We start from the raw sequence: 17,462 nt of genomic DNA, 5'->3' as shown, positions 1-17,462 counted from the left end.
CTATTTAAGATCCCTCATCTTCAATGCCCTGGCCTTTTTGACTCTTGAAGGGCATGGATATATCCCTTCCATTTTCACTATGAAGAGTCTGTAGAGGGAACAAGAAATAAAATTTCATCAAAGGAGAAGGTATGCTTCCATCAGGCTATATTGCATTCTAGCTATAACATTTATTTTTATTTTATTTTATTTTATTTTATTTTATTTTATTTTATTTTATTTTTTGAGAGAAAGACAGAGTGAGAGAGCATGAGAGGGGAGGTCAGAGGGAGAAGCACACTCCCCATGGGCCTGAGAGCTTGATGTGGGACTCCATCCCAGGACCCTGGGATCATGACCTGAGCTGAAGGCAGTCGCTTAACCAACTGAGCCACCCAGGTGCCCCTATAACATTTATTTTTAATTGCAAGAGAAAGACAGCTTACTAGTATTTGCAGTCTTCCCTTTTTTTTTTCTTAATTTTATTTATTTATTTTGACAGAGAGAGAGATCACAAGTTGGCAGAGAGGCAGGCAGAGAGAGAAGGGGAAGCAGGCCCCCCCACCGACCAGAGAGCCCAATGTGGGGCCCGATCCCAAGACCCTGAGACCATGACCTGAGCTGAAGGCAGAGGCTTTAACCCACTGAGCCCCCGAGGGGCCCCTGCAGTCTTCCTTTTTGATGAAGGAAGTACACAGAGCAGAGGAGCAAGTCTTTCCATAACTGGTTGGGACATCTCAGGTGTTAAGATAATGCCTCCCTGTGAGCCACTGCTCTCAGATAAAGGTACACTAACCTCCCAGTTAAACCCCTGCTCATAGGGTGAGTTGACAAAAATTTACATGTAGCTCATCTGCCTGGCAGACAGAAAATAAAGCTTCTGTTGTTTTTGGCTTCTTCATTGGAAGAGCCTAGTCAGAGGTAAAATTAACAAGTGTGTGTACACATTTGATTTCACAGAAGGCAACATATTAATGATACCTATGATCTGAAATTAACAAATAATCCCATAAAAGATTTTAAAACATTTTTATTTACCTATATAAAAACAAGCAAATACCCCCCCAAATCACAGCAATGAATTTAATAAAATGCTTTTACTGAAAAACCAGAAAGTTACACAAAATTAGGACCAACCTGGACTGTCTTAAACATTTAACTACCATAAGAATATTGGATAGTAAAATCCATTTTTGTGTCAAGACATAACTATATTCATATTAATGTTAATAACATCACTGTGCCTAACATTGCTTCATAATCTTTATAACAAATCTATGAAATATGTCCTTTTACATCTATTCTAAAGACTCAAATATAGAGACTCAAAGAGATAATTTATCCAAAGTCACATAATCCCTTAGGCTGGATCCAGGTTTCAAATATAGTATTATCTTAAGTGAAAAAGCCATTCTTCTATTTTTTTATGCTATACTGTGTGGTTTCTCCTCTAAGCTTAACTTTCTTTTTGCTAATGTAAGAACAGAAAATAGGGATGTGAAAATCCTTGTCAAAGTCCCCTGCCCCTGTCTCCTTTGCTTGTGGCCATTGCTTTGTTCTGGAGGAAAGAGGATACACTTTGTAAGATGCCACTGATACTGAATGGCAAGAAGAGAAATGAAAGGGAGTGAGGCAAGAAAAATGACCTAACTTCAAAGAAGAAAGAGTTCTTAAGAGAAAGAGAGAGCTGCTTGGAGTCAACTGTGAATTCATAGGGCCCCACTGGCCCCTGTCCCCTTGTGGAAGCCTGTGGCAGGCACCTTTGCTTATTCTCACACTCCATATCCATTGAAGGTCCTAGAACGTTAGGATTTGGCCAGTGCTGCCGAATTCAAAGGCACCTGAATGAACAGTTGTGTTCTGCTTCTGATGGTTATAGCTGGGACTGAACTCTCTGACAGCAGAGTTTAGAGACAGTTCGAGGCTTCCAGCCAAAGTGGGCTAGAATGCTGGCAAGACCGGGTGGACTCAAGAGACTTGACATGATTTAGAAATGATGGCCAAATGAAAAGGAAGCTGGTATTTAATGAAAACAGCATTTCTGGAGAGAGATGATATTTAACTTAACAAGAACTGTGCAGACCTTGACCCTTAGATTCTGCACCCTCGTGCATGACCAAAAGATGGTCTGTGCTATCTTCCTAAGACTCCAAGTAGTTGCTTGAAGCATCTAGAGCAGAGGGTAGAAAATTCTGGTCCTTGGGCCAAATCTAGTCACAGAGGTACGTCGTGTGGTTCTTACGGCTTTAGCCTACACAGTGATGACTGGGATTTCAAGCCCTGGACCAATCCTCAAATCAAGCCACAGTGGGTTTTCATTTCTTCGGGCAATGAATCTGAATAGAATTCCCCTCTGTTAATACAGCGTAGGCTTTCCAGTTTGCTCAGTGCCTGGGCCTCCCTCGAGATACTGAAGCTTCATTTATTTTTATCCTTGCACTTATACCAAGGATTCCCTTCCATGGAGTGAGAGCTGTCTGGCTGCTGTATGAATCTGAGCTGGGGATGCCGGTGGGCATCTCATTCAAAGCACTGGCAATAGAAAGTGAACCCTCATGTCGCTAGTTACTGTAGAAAAGTTAGCAGAAAAGACAAAAACAAAAACAAACAAACAAAAAACCCAGTAGCTCAGAGCTGTTTTATTTTTCTTAAATAAAAGTTTCAAATTATAGCTTTTAAAAAAAAATACTCATTACTTCTATATTGCTCTTTTTTTTTCCTTTTCAGTAAAAAATAAAACAGACTATTTAGTGGATAAGCACATTTGAATCCCAAACTATCAGCATCTTGTATATGTAAACTCTTTTGGACTTTGGGAATATTTTAAAATAGCTAAGTCCAAAACAAAACCAGTAAAAAGGCAATAATAAACATTAAATATATCTATATATGTACATATATAGATACAGATATAGATCTATATCTAGAGAGAGTAGATAGACAGATGAATGAATGATTTCAGAGAGGCATTTACTAAGTACCCATTTAGTTCAAGAAATTCTTAAATGAATAAAACAGAACAAGATAAGCAAAACCTAAAGTGTGCTTTTAGTCTTTTGAGTTGAGAAAAGCCATTTATGCAGAGCAGAGTTTTGTTTGGGTAATGGTTGGAAGACTGAGAAATGTAGTTTCCAGGCTTCTTTATTGGCTACCAAATATTTCTTATGCAGGTTAGACTTTATGGTGATCAAATGAGTAATAGCTCCATGAAGCAATCCAATCACTCATCATTTATCACCCCCCAGTGGGACAGTTTCACTATGTATACATCCATGGTGTGTATGGGTTTCACTATATGAAATGCAATGACTCATGCACTAGTTTGGTATTTAGCAAGAAATCTTGGACCTGGTGATAGTGTTTACAGAGTTATCTGAATATGACTGAGTCAATAAAAAATATTTTACAAAATAACAAAACACTAAATATTGGTAAATGTTGGTATTAACATTGGTAAATATTAGTATAATGATACTGGTAAACTTTATTTTTCATAGAAAAGCCTATTAATAAAAAGGGGCTGATTTCTCAAGAAACAAGAAAGGTCTCAGGTACACAACCTAACCCTACACCTAAAGGAGCTGGAGAAAGAACAAGAAAGAAACCCTAAACCCAGCAGGAGAAGAGAAATCATAAAGATCAGAGCAGAAATCAATGAAATAGAAACCAAAAAAACAATAGAACAAATCAACAAAACTAGGAGCTGGTTCTTTGAAAGAATTAATAAGATTGATAAACCCCTGGCCAGACTTATCAAAAAGAAAAGAGAGAGGACCCAAATAAATAAAATCATGAATGAAAGAGGAGAGATCACAACGAACACCAAAGAAATACAGACAATTATAAGAACATACTATGAGCAACTCTACGCCAACAAATTTGACAATCCGGAAGAAATGGATGCATTCCTAGAGACATATAAACTACCACAACTGAACCAGGAAGAAATGGAAAGCCTGAACAGACCCATAACCAGTAAGGAGATGGAAACAGTCATCAAAAATCTCCAAACAAACAAAAGCCCAGGGCCAGACGGCTTCCCGGGGGAATTCTACCAAACATTTAAAGAAGAACTAATTCCTATTCTCGTGAAACTGTTCCAAAAAATAGAAATAGAAGGAAAACTTCCAAACTCATTTTATGAGGCCAGCATCACCTTGATCCCAAAACCAGACAAGGATCCTATCAAAAAAGAGAACTACAGACCAATATCCTTGATGAACACAGATGCAAAAATTCTCGCCAAAATACTAGCCAATAGGATTCAACAGTACATTAAAAGGATTATTCACCACGACCAAGTGGGATTTATTCCAGTGCTGCAAGGCTGGTTCAACATCCGCAAATCAATCAATGTGATACAACACATTAATAAAAGAAAGAACAAGAATCATATGATACTCTCCATAGATGCTGAAAAAGCATTTGACAAAGTACAGCATCCCTTCCTGATCAAAACTCTTCAAAGTGTAGGGATAGACGGCACACACCTCAATATTATCAAAGCCATCTATGAAAAACCCACCGCAAATATCATTCTCAATGGAGAAAAACTGAAAGCTTTTCCGCTAAGGTCAGGAACACGGCAGGGATGTGCGTTATCACCACTGCTATTCAACATAGTACTAGAAGTCCTAGCCTCAGCAATCAGACAACAAAAGGAAATTAAAGGCATCCAAATCGGCAAAGAAGAAGTCAAACTATCACTCTTTGCAGATGATATGATACTATATGTGGAAAACCCAAAAGACTCTACTCCAAAACTGCTAGAACTTGTACAGGAATTCAGTAAAGTGTCAGGATATAAAATCAATGCACAGAAATCAGTTGCATTTCTCTACACCAACAACAAGACAGAAGAAAGAGAAATTAAGGAGTCCATCCCATTTACAATTGCACCCAAAACTATAAGATACCTAGGAATAAACCTAACCAAAGAGACTAAGAATCTATACACAGAAAACTATAAAGTACTCATGAAGAAATTGAGGAAGACACAAAGAAATGGAAAAATGTTCCATGCTCCTGGATTGGAAGAATAAATATTGTGAAAATGTCTATGTTACCTAAAGCAATCTACACATTTAATGCAATTCCTATCAAAGTACCATCCATTTTTCTCAAAGAAATGGAACAAATAATCCTAAAATTTATATGGAACCAGAAAAGACCTCAAATAGCCAAAGGAATATTGAAAAAGAAAGCCAAAGTTGGTGGCATCACAATTCCGGACTTCAAGCTCTATTACAAAGCTGTCATCATCAAGACAGCATGGTACTGGCACAAAAACAGACACATAGATCAATGGAACAGAATAGAGAGCCCAGAAATAGACCCTCAACTCTATGGTCAACTCATCTTCGACAAAGCAGGAAAGAATGTCCAATGGAAAAAAGACAGCCTCTTCAATAAATGGTGTTGGGAAAATTGGACAGCCACATGCAGAAAAATGAAATTGGATCATTTCCTTACACCACACACGAACATAGACTCAAAATGGATGAAGGATCTCAATGTGAGAAAGGAATCCGTCAAAATCCTCGAGGAGAACACAGGCAGCAACCTCTTCGACCTCAGCCACAGCAACATCTTCCTAGGAACATCACCAAAGGCAAGGGAAGCAAGGGCAAAAATGAACTATTGGGATTTTATCAAGATCAAAAGCTTTTGCACAGCAAAGGAAACAGTGAACAAAACTAAAGACAACTGACAGAATGGGAGAAGATGTTTGCAAATGACATATCAGATAAAGGGCTAGTGTCCAAAATCTATAAAGAACTTAGCAAACTCAACACCCAAAGAACAAATAATCCAATCAAGAAATGGGCAGAGGACATGAACAGACATTTCTGCAAAGAAGACATCCAGATGGCCAACAGACACATGAAAAAGTGCTCCATATCACTCAGCATCAGGGAAATACAAATCAAAACCACCATGAGATATCACCTCACACCAGTCAGAATGGCTCAAATTAACAAGTCAGGAAATGACAGATGCTGGCGAGGATGTGGAGAAAGGGGAACCCTCCTACACTGTTGGTGGGAATGCAAGCTGGTGCAACCACTCTGGAAAACAGCATGGAGGTTCCTCAAAATGTTGAAAATAGAACTACCCTATGACCCAGCAATTGCTCTGCTGGGTATTTACCCTAAAGATACAAACGTAGTGATCTGAAGGGGCACGTGCACCCGAATGTTTATAGCAGCAATGTCCACAATAGCCAAACTATGGAAAAAACCTAGATGTCCATCAACAGACGAATGGATAAAGAAGATGTGGTATATATACACAATGGAATACTATGCAGCCATCAAAAGAAATGAAATCTTGCCATTTGCGACGACATGGATGGAACTAGAGGGTATCATGCTTAGCGAAATAAGTCAATCGGAGAAAGACAACTATCATATGATCTCCCTGATATGAGGGAGAGGAGATGCAACATGGGGGGTTAAGGAGGTAGGAGAAGAATAAATGAAACAAGATGGGATTGGGAGGGAGACAAACCATAAGTAACTCTTAATCTCACAAAACAAACTGAGGGTTGATGGGGGGAGGGGGGTTAGGAGAGGGGGGGTGGGGTTATGGATATTGGGGAGGGTATGTGCTATGGTGAGTGCTGTGAAGTGTGTAAACCTGGCGATTCGTAGACCTGTACCCCTGGGGATAAAAATATATGTTTATAAAAAATAAAATTTAAAAATAAAAAGGGGCTGAAATCTTTTTCAACTCCACCCTCAGAGATAGGTAAACAGATGAAGAAATTAAGTGTCTAAGAGCTTGCTACATAACCTCACATAACTAAAAAATAAGGAATGTGGGAATACAGCTCAGGAATTCTGAATGATCTCAGGGTCTTTCCATGATATCTTACTGCATCGGCATGAGGGAACAGAAAATCCTCTGGGCTGTTGGGAAGAAATGAGGTATGGGCTATCTAAGATGTGAGTTCAGTTTTTGCTTTCTGTGCCCGTTTTTAGATACAGAAAATAGAGAATTACAAAGTGCCATTATTGCTGTTTTTACTTCTGTATTGGGATATCTGTAAATTGGGTTGGACAGAACATTTCAGTTTAATGAAGATTTTCTGTTTTTATTAGAAGTGAGTCTGAGAGTTTCACTGATAAAATGGAGAACAGCTGCTCACTTCTGGGAAATAACCACAGCCCACAGTCAAGCCTGATAAGAAATCTGAAAAGGAGTAACTTATTTTGAGCAAAGGTGTCATAAGCTCATCAGGTAGAGATGAGGTTACAACCAAGGAAGAGGGCAAGATGCATGTGTTTGAAGCAAATAAACTCTAGCTTTAAAATCCAGGAACAGATAGAGTCAATATCTGTAAGTGGAGAGAAAGCTGTATACTTTGAACAGATAACCAAGCGAATGAGTGATGAAGTTAAACACATTCATAAGGCAAGTAGAGGAAATGATCAGAGTAACCATCAAAGAACAGTAAAGTCTAAATCTAACTTTTTTTCCCCCTTCCGGAGATATGTTGATGTTGAAACCTTGCATCAGTATTTCCTAAAACTGTAGATCTCTTGGGTCAGACAAGAGAGAATCATGGCAGTGGGTCTTCCGAAGAGAGAGGCCATTGTGGGGGAGAGGAACTCAGTATGCCAAGAAAAGAAATGGAGCTAATGGGGAATGATGTAAACAAACCACCAGGGTTTTAATAATGGAAATGTGAGCCCCTACTATTTCTAAGCCTCTTGTTCTTAATATGTAAAACTGAGAGGGTAATTCAAAGTTCTGTTTTGAGAAATCGAAAGATAATTAGCAAAATGCTTCCAAAAAAAAAAATAGGGAGGGGTAAAACTGTAACTGTTACTTTTTCCACATATGCTTTCCTAAGCTCTTCTGTATTGCCAGAGGCATTTAAATAGAGGTGGGTTAAATAAGGAAAAATCATGACAAAATACCATACAGGACTAAAAGGATCTCAAAGTCTGGCAAGAAGAGTTAAGAAGGTAAGAAATTTGTCCAGCATTGCCTAGCTAATAGAACTAGCCAAAAAAACAGACCTGTTTGATCCCAAAACTCCTGCTTTTTTTTTTTTTTAAGATTTTATCTATTTATTTGACACAGAGAGAGAAATCACAAGTAGGCAGAACAGCAGGCAGAGAGAGAGGGGGGTGGGGGGGGAAACAGGCTCCCTGCTGAGCAGAGAGCCAGAAGCAGGACTTGATCCCAGGTCCCTGAGATCATGAACTGAGCCAAAAGCAGAGGCTTAACCCACTGAGCCATCCAGGCACCTGCCTAAAACTTCTGCTTTTTCCTCTATCCCATTCTGCTTCTATAAATGAGATGATCTGTAAGCCACTGAGGGTGATAATTACATTTAAAATTCCCTTTGCTGGGCGCCTGGGTGGCTCAGTGGGTTAAGCCGCTGCCTTTGGCTCAGGTCATGATCCCAGGTCCTGGGTTCAAGCCCCACATTGGGCTTTCTGCTCAGCAGGGAGCCTGCTTCCTCCTCTCTCTCTCTGCCTGCCTCTCTGCCTACTTGTGATTTCTCTCTGTCAAATAAATAAATAAAATCTTTTAAAAAAATAAATAAAATTCCCTTTGCTTTCAAGTTTTGGATTTAAGCCGTAGTAACTGTCCCAGCAGATGAAGGTGCTGTAAACTGCTGCGGTGACAGAATATAACTTAAATGTGCTGTCCTTCTGTCCCTTCCTGCAGCAGTCAGAAGTGTAGGCAAGGATGGGATAGAGCCCAGCTCCTTCTCACCCAGGGATCCAGACAGAAGATCCCAGTCTCCCCCAGCCTGCCTTAAGACACCTGCTGAGCAAAACTCGAACCTCCTCTGATGAGGACACTTTACAGCAGACTTAGCCATCCAGCTGCAGGTAGTAAAACTACTATTTCAAAGCCAGGGGAGAAGGGACACTGGACATGCTGAAAAGGAATAAATTTTGGATTTCCCCCCCAAATTGTGGGAATGATTGTGGGAGGAGAAAATATTCAAGGAAATATGGTATGGTGCTAAGCTTCTGTAATATGAGCCTGGTGTCTCAAAGGAAAGTTCTTACATTTGTGGCCCCTGGGCAAGAATTAACCCATCCTTATTCCACATTTCTCTCTCCCAGACTTGGCTGGAATCCCAGACAGGGCGTTTCTAACCCCTCCTCTGCCTCCTCTGCCGCTTGCCTGTGGCTTGTGTGCTGCTTTGGTGGGGTAGGGGCTCTCCCCAGTTTTCTGTCGCTGTGTTTGATCATAGCCAGTAGATTGCTAGAGCCAAGACAGGGTGCACTGGTACATTTGAACTATTCCCGCCAGTGTCAATAAGGAACAGCATAAAGTTTCCTGGATAGAGTGCAACTCAGCTTACTTTGTCTGGGAGTGTGAATTAAAGCCCAGGGTTTCATGACTAATTAAAGTCGCTCAAGTCCCAGAGCTGTGTGTGGAGTCACAAGTCAGACCTGGCATCCCAGGGCCGAGCAGACTAGCAGGAGCGGCAACCGTAGTCAGTGGAAATGAACTCTCAGCTCTGCAGCACGTGACTTCCTATTTCTGTAAGGTACTTCCAAGGGACTTCCTCCCCTGTAAAAATCAGCCTGAGTCCCAGGAGATTTCATTCAGCGCCGTCGCTAAGTTTACTTACAGCTCGGCACAGAAGTTTTCCCTGAGACACGGTGCTAGTTTCTTTTCTCTCTCTCTGCTCTGTCATTGCCAGCATGCAAGGATCTGGTGGCTCCCGTTCGTGATCGGAAGCTGAACACACTGGTGCAGATCTCAGTCATCCACCCCGCGGAGCAGGGTCTGACAAGATACTCGAGCACGGAAATTGTGGAGGTGAGTGAGCGCGCTGGGTGTCTGCCTTCCTCTGCCCCGCTGTCGCCTTCTCAGCTTCTCTCTGACTTTGAGCAAACAGCTGAAATAAGTTAGTCGTGGCCAGCAGCTGTGCTATGTTCCTGTCCTCTGTTATTTAGGAAAGCATACCTGAGGTTATGAAGCATTGCTAACTTACCAGAATAAACAGATGAGAGAAAAGCTTGCCTTTTTCGTAGACCTTCTTTTTCTTTAGTAAGGAGGAAAAAAAAATCTCACTTTGGATCCTTAAATCACCAAGTGTGAGTGGGGGGGAATATATATATATATATATATTAATTAAATTAAATGTAACGAATACTTAATTTGGAAGGACTAAAAGAGAGTCATAAAGTACCCCCAGAGAAGTTAAGTGTTCTTATACTTTTCATTTTTTCCTGTGTTCTTCAGTCTGCTGATGGAAACTTTATATTATTTGCTATTTGTGTGTGTCTTTTTAATGTACCATGTTTTTCAAAGAAAGGTAGATGATTAATTTGAGCAACTGTAATGTTTCTAGCTGAAGGGTGTAAATATTACTCATCAGATGAGAGATTTCCTATTTACATTTATTGTTACTAATATAACATTCAGTATGTGTCGGGAGGAAACTTGTTATTGTATTGGATCAGATTCAAAAGAGGAAGTGTTTCCCTTTTGATTATTTTGTTCTCATTACACTTATTTCACGAACTTAGTGAATGAGAAATACTGGAACATCTGGGACTACAGAAAGTGTGCTTCAAACTCCTTAGCTCCGCATGCTTTTTCTCAGACCTGTACGCCCTGTCTGTTTTGACTGAGGAGTTTCTCTGTAAGGAACGAAGTAGCTTGCCCCAGACTGGGTTTGCTTAGTGCCAGCCTGTGCCTGGCTGCCGGAATAAATGATTCAGACTGAACTCGACTCATTTGTCTAATGGGAATGACCCAGTTCCTGCATGTAGCCTTGAATATGCCCTTTGGAAACTTTAGGTTCCAATGCTGGTATAATTTGTAGCTAATGCTGTAGTTGAATTAACAAAAATAGTCTCATCCATACAGCGAAAACTTGACTAAAATTATAAAATTGTTCATTTCTATGAAAAAAAATTTCAAATATTGTTCTAGTTTCATTATTCTTAAAATATATGTATATTGTCAAGACTTAAAAGAAATGATTTTGACACATTTCAGTTGTTTATGTTTGAACACGCATAGCTGTTTTGGGCTATTTTATTGACTGTCTTTTTCCAAAGTGTCTAACACAGAGCTGAACAAGAAGTATTTGTTGAGTAGAAGGAGAAAGAATGAATGACTAAATAAATAACTTGGGCTTTCAGAAACTCATAGACACCTGGTTTACTAAATTCTAGCAAACATCTCAATGATATTTGGCAATATAGATGTAAAATATAATGTTGGGTGTCAGCTCTCTCAAAATTAATTCTGAGGCATGGAAATATCCAGGGCACTGCATCCTATGTTAGTAATTTCATAGGCCCAAATCCATCATATTTAGTTTCTTTCATTAGTTTTCAGACCGGTCTGAGAAAAAAACACAGCTGAACATCTTAAAACAAATGGACATTATCAGAGCATGGCTTTCAACTGAATCATTACAGAAAGGAAGTAAATGGTAGTTTATGAGAAAATAGCTTCATTTTAATTTGATCAGTCAATATCTTAGCTTATTTGCATGAATTTCAGGTCAAATCCATTAAATCTATTCTAAATGGACTGACAACTGACCTTAAGGAAGGATTCTGCATATAGTGAAAATCAGTTGTTTTTCCAGACTGTTAGCAGCGCGGACACTGATGCCATGCCATTTACTATCAATAGCTCTATCAGAATTTGGGCTCTGGGCCTTGCTGTCGCCCATGAGCATCAGTTGGCGATTCAGATCTCTCTTCCAATAGGGCTATTTCCTAGAAAAACAAACAGACTCAGACACACTTGCTGTGTTCTCATGTGTCCCTGCATGCTGCCAGCTGCAGTTGCTACTTTATGGAATCAAAGTTGTCTGCTTGTGCTGTTGCAGGGAACAAGAGACCCACTGTTTTTGACGGGTGTCACATTCCCATCTGAGTATCCCATCTATGAGGAGACCAAAATAAAGCTAACAGTCTATGATGTCAAGGATAAGTCTCATGACACTGTAAGTACTTGTACTTATTTCTTTTTCAGGGAGGAGTGGGAGAAGGAGTTAGGCTTTTCCAAACTATTGGGTTTGGTTGGATATAATTGGCATTTTTCAAAGAGGGCATTTATACTTTGTTTATGCTTGTCTTATGTTTATATTTTACTGAGGATTCCCCCCACCTCCCCCGCATCCTTCCATGCCCAATTCATTGGGCTTAGTGCCAAACTGGCAATTGGTTAGGACCAAAAGCTTTCAGAAGAGATTTTTCTCTTTCTCAGGAAGGCTGGCTTGATGTCTTAGTTTATCTTTCTGCTATTGTTCTAAGGAGTTGTTGAGGGAGTCATAGTGTGGGCATAAGGCAAGGACAAGAGATGGAATTTTTATACTGTTTTAAAACTCTCTGGATACTGTAATTATTCTACAACAGGAGGTTGACAAACTGCTCTATTTGGACAGTTTATTCCTGGACAATACTGTGTAGAAAGACACTCCCTCTATTTTCCTGAAGTTGTTCCTGGCACCAAAGCAAACAGAGGGTAACGAGAAGCACTAGGCACACGTTTTAATTGGCCTCCTTGCGGGGAGGTCATGTAAAGCCCCTGTGCTCTTTCGTCCTAAATTCTTCGGTCTTCCTGCAGTGTCTGACTTTTCTTCCACCTGGATCAGACTGCCTGGTTAGACAGTCAAGGACCCCACACTGTCTCTAGAAGTCATTCTTCAAATTCCGGGACAGAAGATAATGCTGTTGGGTGGTGCTGAAAAGGGAATGGCTTAAAAGGGGCCCTCCCCTTTAAATTTCTCCAGTCTCTGTGAAGTTCTGTCGGTTTCAAGGCAGAAGAGCTATGGCAGTGTTCATGATCCATATGAAGGACATGCCAGGGAACACTTTGAAGGCCGAGAGGCCTTTAGTTTCCAGCAGAGTTCCTGTTAAGGCTAAGCGGTCCTGCTGGACATAGAGAATCACCGATACCTTGTCTGGGGAAAATGTCACTTTAAACTCTGCCCTTATGTAGGTTATGGTTCAAACAGATACTGGGAGGAGGTGATGCAGCCATGCAGGGGACTAGTAAGCAGAGAAATGATTCGGATGATGGGAGCCGTGGGATTTTCTGTTCCTCCAAGCACACGATCAGATTCAATCCCCCAAGCAGTCCCAAGGCATAGTTGGGGGTAGACTATGGCAAGGCCAGAGGTCTAGGAACCTCTAGACCTTACAGAAATAAATGTTACAGAAATGAATGTTTCTCCTAAACTCTTGAGTTTGTGAAGTCTTTAGAAACATGAGAGAAAGTTTAGATACCTAAGGTATTTCTATCCCCTTTACTCTCCCTCATTTAAAATGTGCATGGATGTTAATGCTTTATGGATAGATAATTAGCTTACTCATTAATTATGCTTCTTGTTGGCTTCTATTCTGGAAGCTAATTGTTTAAGGTCTTTTAAAGACTTCCTTTAAAGACTTCCTTGATCAGAGGTGTCATCACATAAAAGTATTGGATGAACTGGATCCTTGCTATGATATAAGACTGTGAAATGTGAACATACTTAAGAAATGCAACCAGCTCTCACTTACTAAGAGCTGTTAATTAAGGCATAACCTCTTCCTCAAAATAACTAACAATTAGCCCCAGCGATGGAAGTGTAAATAGAAATACAGTTTATTAATATGCTAATAGTACCCATGGACATACAGTCTTTATCCTGGCCCTTGTTCTCTGACTTCTTAAGATTTTCTTTGGTGGGGGGGGGACAAAGGAAGTGGTCTTCAAGTACAATTTATAATTGTGAGCACTTAACGACCTAAAAAATTTCAGATCATATCACTTTTAATGCCTAAGAAATGAGAATATGTGTATGTGTTTTAGAAAATTAATAAATTTTCTGCATGTATTTAAAAGTAGTTTAAATATTTGATCCTAACAAATCACTGATCATGTTAGGCTGACCCAGAACAATGAGATTTTCTACTGACTAAAAACTAATGAGTTGAGTCAGATAACTAAGTTGCTTACCCATTCCTATTGAATTTATCATTACTTGGAATTCATCAGTCAAATAAATGTGTTACTTTGCCATTCTATATCCATTAAAATACTATTAATATTAGATATTTTTATTTTTTATTATTATTTTTTAATAAAGATTTTTATTTATTTGACAGACAGATCACAAGCAGGCAGAGAGGCAGGCAGAGAGAGAGAGGAGGAGGAGGCAGGCTCCCTGCTGAGCAGAGAGCCCGATGTGAGGCTCGATCCCAGGACCCTGGGATCATGACCTGAGCCGAAGGCAGAGGCTTTAACCACTGAGCCACCCAGGCGCCCCAATATTAGATATTTTTAAAGAGAAATTATAACCTTTCGTCTATGCCCTTGATACCGCCATTATGTAACTGGTTGTTCTTGTATGCCTCTAAACATTGGACCTAAGATTGATTATCTCACTTAGTAACTTCAGCAGATATGCAATTCATCATTGTAACCAATTAGAAGAGTCTGTCCATTCACAAGGACTGTTGTTTCCTCCTCCTACATCCTTCATCCTCCTCCTTCACTGCAGGAAGTCTTACACTGTGGCAGGTGGATAGATAATGCTTGGCAGGTGGGGAGGTGGGGTATGGTGGATGACAGGGTCATTATTAAAATCAGAGTGACCTTTTTACTATTTTCCTCTTTGTGAGGAAACTGTTTTCTCAGAATGGGCAGCTCTAACATCCAGCTGTTTGGGTAGGGACTTGAACTTGAAATTGAAGCCTATGGCTAGGATAGGAGAGCCCAAGTTCAAACAGTGAAGTGTTCAAACAGTATATATCTTCTGGATATATACTGAAGTTAATTGCTCTATTTTAAACTTCCTGGAAACTGAAACAACATAGACACAATCAGCCCTAGGGAATCAAGCTGGGACTGTGGGTCTTTCATATGTTATAGAAAAAACTCAGAAGAGGGTGAAATTTACATAGGAAAAGAACATCATATTTTGTCTTTTTTCCTTCCTTCCCATGCAACTTGTGTTTTGGAAAATACTGAACAAGGCTCTTTCAACACCACACTGAGGATAGCCATCAATCTGCTAACATATAATTAGGTCACAAAATTGGCTTTGATCACGATAGAAATTTGAATTTCTATGTATTTTGCAGAAGTTCACATTGCCACATTTGTTTAGTTTTTAGAGGAAATAAATGTTTGCTGTATCCCCAGCTTGTTAGGTGTCTAGTTTATAGGACAGAGTCCTGTGTCCAGTAAATATGGAACATTTCTCAGGTGAGGATATATGTCCTAAGATATTTTTTACTGCTAGTTACTAGCAATTCTCCATTTGTATCTTTCAGAAAAAAAGTGACCTTATCAAGATTGGATGTAAATTTATTATACTGTGTGAGTTATATGTCCAAGGAAGCTAATCTATAGCACAATTCCTTACACAGAAGTGTCTAGTTAAGTTTTTTGTGTTTCTCTATGGAAAACAAAATGACTTACATTTAGTATACTTTGACTCTGTTTGATTTTCTACACTAACTTCTTAGAAGATTAGGTCTAATTATACTTATTGAGATACAAATTTTGTAAGCCTGTCTTCTCCTTGTAGAAGATAGAGCGCAGCTGGTAAGAAAAAGAAATTGATAAAATTGATCACTAAGCACATGTCAAGCTCTGTGTTTAATATGTTATACATGGTTTCTTCTCTAATCTCCAAAAAATTCTTTGAGGGAAGTATTACCTTGCCCATTTTAAAGATGAAAAAATCGAGATTCTGAAAACTTCAGTAGGCCAAGTCAAAGATCCTTCCTTCTTTGTAGGATACATATGTTCTTAGGGTTACCCTCATTTCCACTTCCACACGATGGCATTTTGACTTCAGCTGATGCTTTAAAAGCATTCTTCAGTTGGATCTTCAAAATTGATTCATTGAGGGAAACAATCTCAGTATGGCAGTGTAGGGGAAAAAAATATATCCAAAATGTTTAAGCACTTAGATTAAGCATGAATAATTAATTGTACATGTCTAAATAAGTTTCATGCAGTGGCCAGCTAGTATTCATGAAAGAATAGCTATTATTACCTGTTGTAAAATGGTTAAGTTTATGTCTTAAACTTTTGCTTTTGACCACCTGGCCCTTTCCTGTTGTATGTACTGCATGGTCCTCTCAGCTTGCTAGCTCAGTTTGCCTTTTGTAATGCTCTGGTCTCCATTGTAACATAGTTTGCAAGAGGAGTTATCAATTCCTTACAGAAGTAGCTGAGGATTCTAAAATGCTGCTTCCCTCCACAAATAATTTCACTTCCTTTTTTATCTGTTGATGAATGGTATATATTTACAAAGAGCATGTTTATATTTTATTGAGGATTAATTTATATATAACAAAATGGACAGATCTAAACTTCAGTTCAATGAGTTTGATAGTTGCATGAGGCCACATAACCTCTACCCAATGTAAGACATAAAATATTTCCATCATTCCAGAAAGTTCCTTTGTGCCCCATTCTTGTCAATAGCCACTCGACATACTCTGAGGCAACCACTTTTCCATATATACCAGCATGGATTTGTTTTGCTTGTTGAAATTTAAGTGAATAAAATCATATAATATGTGTTCTCTTGTGCCTATTAAACATATATTTTTGGGGTTCATATATGTTGCTAAATGGAATTGTTACAGAATAGTATTATGTTGTCGTGATACCACAATTTGAATTTATTCATTCTCTTATTTACGTTTCTCTACATTTAATTACTTTTACTTTTGACACCAATGAACAAAGTGTCTATGAACATTCCAGTACAAGTATTCGTGTAGATATTTGTTTTTATTTTGAGAGGTAAATACTGAGGAGTTAAAATTGTGAAGTCATAGGGCAGATGCATGTTTAACTTTTCTAGGACCTGCCAACTGTTCTTCAAAGTTATTGTATGACTTTATTCTACTTTTCTGTGTGAGAGTTCTGTTAACTTCACCAATGATGATAATGTCGATCTTCATTTAGCATTCTAGTGGGTATGAAGTGGTTGTCTTATTGGGTCTTAATTTGCATTTTCCTGATGACTAATTCTGTTAAGCACCTTTTCCTGTGCTTATTGGCCATTCATCTTTTTTTTTTAAGATTTTATTTATTTATTTGAGAGAGAGAGAGAAAATGATAGAAGGAGGGGCAGAGGGACAAGTAGATTTCCCATTGAGCAAGGAGCCAGAAGCAGGACTTGATCCCAGGACCCTGAGATCATGACCTGAGCTAAAGTCAGATGCTTGCTTAATTGACTGAGTCACCCAGGAACCCCTCTTTTTTTTTTTTTTTTCAAATGATATTTCTGCTCAAGACTTTTCCCTTTTTAAAAAGTGAGTTTTTTATTGTTAATTTAAAGGAACTTTTCATATATGTGGATGTAAGTGCTTTTATAAATATATGTGTTACCAAAAAAAGGGGGGGATATATGTGTTACAAGTCCTCTCTCCCCTCTTTGGCTTGTCTTATAATTTCCTTAATTATGTATTTTGACTTTAAATTCTGAGTATAGTTTATTAATCTTTTCATTAGTGCTTTTTGTGCCT

At 39.0% G+C, this 17,462-nt stretch overlaps 1 protein-coding gene across 1 annotated transcript in view; it reads left to right on the top strand.

The window, feature by feature from the left end:
• The window catches only part of INPP4B (inositol polyphosphate-4-phosphatase type II B), an 832,665-nt gene that overhangs the window by 474,052 nt on the left and 341,151 nt on the right, over window positions 1–17,462 (top strand). Inside the window, 2 exon segments of the mRNA XM_047718523.1 lie at window positions 9,659–9,777; window positions 11,813–11,929. Of these exon segments, the coding sequence (XP_047574479.1) occupies window positions 9,659–9,777; window positions 11,813–11,929 (236 nt within the window).

Source organism: Lutra lutra, chromosome 2 (assembly GCF_902655055.1).
Source record: "Lutra lutra chromosome 2, mLutLut1.2, whole genome shotgun sequence".
Taxonomy (NCBI): Eukaryota; Metazoa; Chordata; class Mammalia; order Carnivora; family Mustelidae; genus Lutra; species Lutra lutra.
The sequence above is the reverse complement of the archived record's forward strand: the minus strand, read 5'-3'. Positions and strand labels throughout refer to the sequence as shown.